General features: G+C 31.2%; 1 protein-coding gene across 1 annotated transcript; it reads left to right on the forward strand.

Annotated features, from left to right (window-relative positions):
• Positions 1–2406: 2406 nt before the first annotated feature.
• On the forward strand, positions 2407–5093 carry LOC112705941 (abscisic acid receptor PYL8). The gene is made up of 3 exons (XM_025756982.2): positions 2407–2944; positions 3405–3620; positions 4445–5093. Exons 1-3 carry the CDS (start codon positions 2804–2806, stop codon positions 4682–4684), a joined length of 597 nt encoding a protein of 198 aa, XP_025612767.1. The 5' UTR covers positions 2407–2803; the 3' UTR covers positions 4685–5093.
• Positions 5094–6740: the final 1647 nt, after the last annotated feature.

Consider the following 6740-nt stretch of genomic DNA (forward strand, 5'->3'; position numbering starts at 1 on the left):
TATATTTTATATTAATCACTAATTTTAATAACTAATTTTGCGTATACGTCGTAATATAGTCGTATTAATTAACCGGGACAATTATAGTGAGATCCACTTGTAGGATTTGAGAAGTTGAGAAAAGGGATATAAAATCTGGTGCCGACTTTGGCAGCTCATATTGAACCAATCAAATTGAAAAGAGGTGCTCATTTATTTGATTGCAACCCTTTTCTTTAAGATCTGTCCACAAAATTCAACTTGGTCCAGCTTTGACGTTTTATTTAATGTCAATGACGATCTCACACTTTCTCTCAAATTAAACACTATCATAAACGGATCAATCTCACCCATTAATCCTGACAAAAGTTGGCCAAAAATAGTTTAGGACTTGTAATAAGTTTGTCTAATTCTTTTATATGGTAAGATTTTGTTTTGGTACTTGTAAATTCTTTTCGTAATTTAGTTATCATAACATTTCAAGGGTTTAAGTTTAACGATATGAGCACATAAAACCCAAACCACAGATATTTAGATATGATGAAAACTAGACCCTCATGTCCATGTATGTATCTATATCTGTATCTATATTTATATCTATGTCAATAGTTTAATATATTTCTCGGGAAATGTGCTTTGCTAAAATGAACGGTTGACCTCGTAAGATTAATTATTTATTATTATTGTCATGGTTGTTGGGAAATTGCGATATATTAACACTAACTAGAGTCACCAAAAAAATATTAACACTAACTAGAGAGATAGCGAACTAGCTTGCTTCTTAATAGAAGAGGTTAATTTTTTTTTTCATGGGAGTGAAATGAGTTATATATTTTAATATTATAATTTTTAATATTTTTTAAAATTATCAGAGAAATTAAATTAAAAAAAATCTGAATCTTATATTTTAAATTTTTTTTATTTTAAAAAAAAAATTCGATTTCTGCATTTGAAATTAGACGGTTTTATATTTAGGATTAACATTCCTATTAACTCACAATCTAAATAAATACTATTGTGAATTTAATATCAAAAATAAAAATTTACAATTATTTTGTCAGAAAAAAATAAAAAATTCCAATTTTACCCTGCTGCACGATGAGAAATGGATATTCGTACTATATCCTTAAGTATAAGGTGAGATTGATTCACATACCAAAGAGAACATGTTACCTTAGAAAAGGAAATGAAACTTCATAGATCCCTAAAACTTTTATGGTGTGAAGCCATTTAATACCAGCAAGCATTTTGTGAATGCGCAACTTTATTACCCTTTTTCTTTGGATCCAACGCGGTCCTGCCAGTGCTTTAAGTAACATAATAAATATATATAAATATATTTTTTGGATTTAAAAATATAGTTTACTTAATATATGTCTTACCACTTACCAGCACAAGTTAATATTATTAGTAATAAAAAATTTTAAATAATTTATTTTTAATAAATATACAACAAATGTATTAAAATTTAAATTTTATATTTTTTTATAAATTTTTTTTAATTAATAATATTATCATGTACTCTTAGAATAAAAAAAGTACATATTAGCTAATTTTTTTAAAAATATCCGAATTTCGGTTTAACCTAAATACATTGATGATATAAAATTTTTTAATCAGAGCATCTTGAATTTTGGCATATAGCTTCATTCTTTTCTGAAAATTATTATTAACTTCAGCTAAGAATCATTTCAGTTGAGCTGTTAGTAATTCACCATTATGTAAGATAATGAAGTTTATCTTCTTATTTATTAAAAAGTTACACTAAATATTCAAATCATAAATTATGCGTGCCCAAGAGTTCAACTTTGATATATTAATAATAAACAAAATATTTATACAATTATATAATTAGACTGATGCATTTAAATACATTTTTAAGCCGTAAATTTAAAATTAATTATTTTTACTAATATAATATTATATGAATAATTATTTATCTAATTTTTTTTACATTGATAATACATAAAAGTTAAATTCTTTATATAATTGGCTCTGCCATTTAAACTTTATTTTTATTTTTATTTTATATTTAAACTAAAAATATTATATACACACTAAACACTAAATATTATATATTTATATATAAAACTAAGTATAATTTAATTTATTTTTAATATATATTTTATATTTTATATTTTATACTTTATACAATAATTAATTTTAATAATTAATTTTAATATTAATCCTTGTTGATTGAATAGTAATTAACTCTCTTTTTTTTATACTAAAAATATTGATCAGGGATTTAAAAGATGCAAAACTTGTTTAGCCTTTTAAATGCAAAGTTTGCAAGTTGCTGCCCCAATTCCCAAGGCAATCTCATCAAAAGAAACTCCCATTTCCGTAAATAGAAGGGAAAATCGAAGGGCATATCAGTCATCACAATAAAACATAGAAAACAACAAAATAAAAAAAGGACAAAACACGCCATTGCCGTCAATGGCGGTTCTGTAATAATCCCTTCTAAGTAAGTCCACATTTCCAACGAAAAATACTTGCCACTAATAAAAAACCCCACTTTTCTCTAATTAATTAATAAAAACCCTTATAAATTTACTTAATTTGGGATAATTATATTTATAGAGAGAAGGAAAAAGATAAAATAGAAAGAGGTAGTTAGTTGATGCTGCATTTCATTTCACTTTCACACGCCGCTCTCAAAATCAATTTCCTCCTCCCTCTCTTTTTTCTTTCTCGAACCTTCCGCCGGAGAGCCTCGCCGGAAGGCCACCGGAGCTCGGTGGCGGCGGCAGCAGATTTTTTTTCCCTCTATTGAAGAAGCTGCGAATTGGCGCTTGAAAACGGTGGCGTTTTTAGCTTGATGATGATGAAGAAGGGGAACGGCGATGGAGCTTTCAGTAACATGGAGATGGAGTATTTAAGGAGACACCACACGCAAGAGCCTCGCCAGAATCAGTGTTCTTCTGCGCTTGTTAAGCACATCAAGGCACCTCTTCCTTTGGTTCGTTCTTCTTCTTTCTTCTCTGTTTTTTTTTTTTTTGTTTTAATTAAAATATTCTTGTTGACCCTTTTGTTGTTTTGGGATAAAGTTTCGTTTTTTTATATAATTTGATGAGTACCTTAATTGGATCCAGCTTTAGAAGTTTGTATATGCAGTTTTGGTTTATGTATACAGAATTAGTTATTTTCAGTTTTGAAATTTTGGTCGAGTGAATATTGAATGATTATGTATTACTCCCTTAGTTATATATATATATATATAGGTTATTTTGACTTATCTGACATATTCATAAATCAATGTGTTGGAATACAAATTGCACCCTTACCCTACATCAATTTGTGAAAGTAGCAGAAAAGCTAAAACAACTTGTCAATATAGAATGAAAGGAGTATTTGTATTTGCATTGATTTATTGAGGAATTGGTTACTTATTGTGTTTAGTTACTTTTGTTGTCTTAAAGGTGTGGTCATTGGTGAGGAGGTTTGATGAGCCACAGAAGTACAAGCCATTTGTGAGTAGGTGTGTGGTGAGGGGGAACCTTGAGATTGGGAGTCTAAGAGAAGTTGATGTTAAGTCAGGGCTACCTGCCACTACCAGCACTGAGAGATTGGAGATCCTTGATGACAATCAGCATATTCTTAGTGTAAGGATCATTGGTGGTGATCACAGACTCAGGGTATGTAACTATGAACTATATGTATCAATATCAAGCTCATTGCTTGCAACATATTAACTTCTTCTATTCATCTAAATATTTCCATGTTTTTTTAAGTGAGAGTAAGTTTACTGTAATTTAGGAAGGTTCATGAGTTAGTTGATTGGGAGTGTAGCATATAGATTGTGATCCATTTTATGTAGTTGACTGAGCTTGTTATGGTAAGAAGCTGAATAGTTTCCGCACTTTGCTAACATTGCGCAAATATTCCTCCGGGGGTGAGAGTATTTTGGTTGATTTTTAATTTATTCCTTTTTTTTTATTTTTATGGTATGTTCACAACTGCACTTCTGATGCAAACAATCCCTTTTCAATTTTTATTTGTAGTTTTGATCTTATGGTGCAAAACATACATGAGTAGTAAGGATGTTTTATGCACTTATTGTGCTATAAGTTGCAAAGAACTCCTGCAAATAATTTTGGGAAACCAAAAAGAACTGTCATCTTTAGAAAGTACTAGCAGTTCATCATTCAGTTTAGCTAAATGGAATTCTCAAGAAGTTCCTTTGGTTGTGGTTCTGGTTTATCTTGCACAAATGAAAATTCATTGCTTAGGAGTTAATCACTTGTCTGAGCAAAAACAAGTTAAAATTTTTTAAAACTAATTGCAGTTATAATTTACTGAGTGTAATACTCATGTTTTTATCAGTTATCGATTGATTTATCTTACTGTTAACTCTTGTTCTTTAAGTAATTTGGCTAACTGATTAAGCTGTTTTTGTCCTTGCTCACCATAGAGAGGACAACAATTCAATTTTGACCTGACTCTACATTTTATCTTTCAGAACTATTCATCTATCATGTCCCTCCACCCGGAAATCATTGATGGAAGGCCAGGTACCCTGGTAATTGAATCTTTTGTGGTGGATGTGCCTGAGGGGAACACAGAGGACGAGACCTGCTACTTCATCGAAGCTTTGATCAAGTGCAACCTCAAGTCACTCGCTGATGTCTCGGAAGGGCTTGCCGTGCAGGATCGCACTGAGCCAATCGACCGGATGCAAGATTTGTTGATAAGTGGCTGACGAGACTCGGTTGCCATGGATGAAGCTTCGGGGGCTTTCCTTATCTCGGAGGCTTTGGAGACGGACTGGCAAATGGAAATGGTGCATGTTTTTCACTGTTATAGAGTGGCAGAGTTATTCATTTGATTTGATCTATCAATTATCCTTGTTATATATGCTGGTTTCTCTCTTTAGTAGTTTAAAGAACAGAGTATTCTTAGACACGTGTCTGAATCTGGGGAAGTAATAGGCGAAAAAACCAGGAGATTCTGCGTGAACTGCATGTTGTGTTCTTAAAAGAGAAACTCTTAGCATGTAAGTAAGTCTCTTGTGTGTATAGATTCTAAGATGCTTTGTAAAATTGTTTTGATTGATCATATCAAACTACGGTAGAATATCGATATGTTCAGAGGCTGCTGCTTAATTCTTATATAGTAGTGTCAAAATAGATATGATGAGATATATATAACGCCTTAGTGTTATGATTGAAGGTAGAAGGTGGTGAAAAAAGGAAAGGGATTGAATGAAAGGAAAAGGGGAGAGAAGAAGCATAGGCAAAAGAAACATTTTTATTGTCTGATTGTGATTACAATTGTTTACCTGATTTGAATAAATAATTTTCTCGGAAAACACTATCTACAAACAAAACCTTCAAATAATAATTAAAAGAAGTGAATTCTTCATTCTACTTTTCTTTTATGTTATCACATCACAATCCAATTTTTAAAAGCAAAGAAGTTAGCACGAGGAGGAGCAGCAAGATCCATTCCCAAATTATTTTAATTCGAAGGAGCGTTTTGAAAGTATCTACAGAACTTAGTCAGAACAAATACAGCTGTATCAAGCACGTGGAATATTGAATTTGAAGCATAAAGCAGCAAATGATGCTTGATTACTCTACCTCTTGAATAAATGAAAGCTGCGTATATTCTCAACGCTGATTAAAATTTTATGCACTAAAATACAGATGTAGCACATATCCTGCTGCAAGTTTGGTAAATTCACGCAGCCACATGACGATTCATGTGTTGTTTTTTTCTATGGTGGAGAGTCTAATTCTATATATGCAAAGCATGAGTTTCAAGAGAGTGACATGATTGTGAGGGGTGGGGTCTTGTAACCTATTTATTAAGGAACTTGTCTCTGGATCTTAAACAGAAGACATTATTTCACATGTATATCAGACATTTTCAAGCCCATTCAGAAGTTGGGACTTGAGATCACAATCAAATATTCAGCAACTTGGTGTTGAGCAACATTAATGCTCCTATTCAGAGCTGTGAGAAAACATTGAATTCTTATAGCAATAAATAATATGAAAACCACTATACAATTCTCAAATGTCGATGACCATCTCTTTACAGACTATATCAGCGAGGTTAATAACTTTTTATTAACCAAAACCAGCAGAAAAGCTACTCAATGCAACAGACAACATTATTGGTTTGATGACTTATTCCACTATTTGTAACCTAAACATTAGATATTTGATATGAAGATATGAAACATGGGAATAAACACAGTGCAAACTACTAAAGCTTCCAAAGCAGTTCTTGACTAATAATAACTCGTGCACTCTTTAATATTACTTGCTGCTAATTAGAATATATCATGATAAAGAAAATTTATGTTTTTAAGCAAGATGACAGATCATGGAGAAACTTCAAAGGGTTAAAGGCATGAAAGTGAAGTCCAATCTGCCCTCATTCAAACACCAAGTACATGTTCTTTAAAAGAATAACAAATAAATAAAAAATATATATTATAGATCTTTTAAGTTGGCCAACCTTCTTTAGGAGAGCTTTTACATAAGCATATGCATCTCTAAGAAGTTTCAGGACCTGCCGAACAGGAAAGAAAATGAAATCAAAACCTGTTTTTTATTTTCTTAACTACTTTCTTCGTATAGTCAAAGAACGATAATAGCTTGCAGATCAATATTCGTACAATTTTTTAATTCTAGATATAAAAGGTAATACCTTGCATATCAATATTTTGCAAGCTGATAAAACACAACCTCAAATTCATTTAGACTGGCCTCTCATTCGAGAGGGAGAAAAATAAGTTCTTCTTATTG

Source organism: Arachis hypogaea, chromosome 8 (genome assembly GCF_003086295.3).
Source record: "Arachis hypogaea cultivar Tifrunner chromosome 8, arahy.Tifrunner.gnm2.J5K5, whole genome shotgun sequence".
Lineage (NCBI taxonomy): Eukaryota > Viridiplantae > Streptophyta > Magnoliopsida > Fabales > Fabaceae > Arachis > Arachis hypogaea.

Bases quoted from the DNA above. Each gene is read 5' to 3' on its own strand.
- LOC112705941 (XM_025756982.2), top strand. From the start codon at position 2,804: ATGATGATGAAGAAGGGGAACGGCGATGGAGCTTTCAGTAACATGGAG. The intron at 2,945-3,404 runs GTTCGTTCTTCT...GTTGTCTTAAAG, and splicing joins TCAAGGCACCTCTTCCTTTG to GTGTGGTCATTGGTGAGGAG. The intron at 3,621-4,444 runs GTATGTAACTAT...TTTATCTTTCAG, and splicing joins GTGGTGATCACAGACTCAGG to AACTATTCATCTATCATGTC.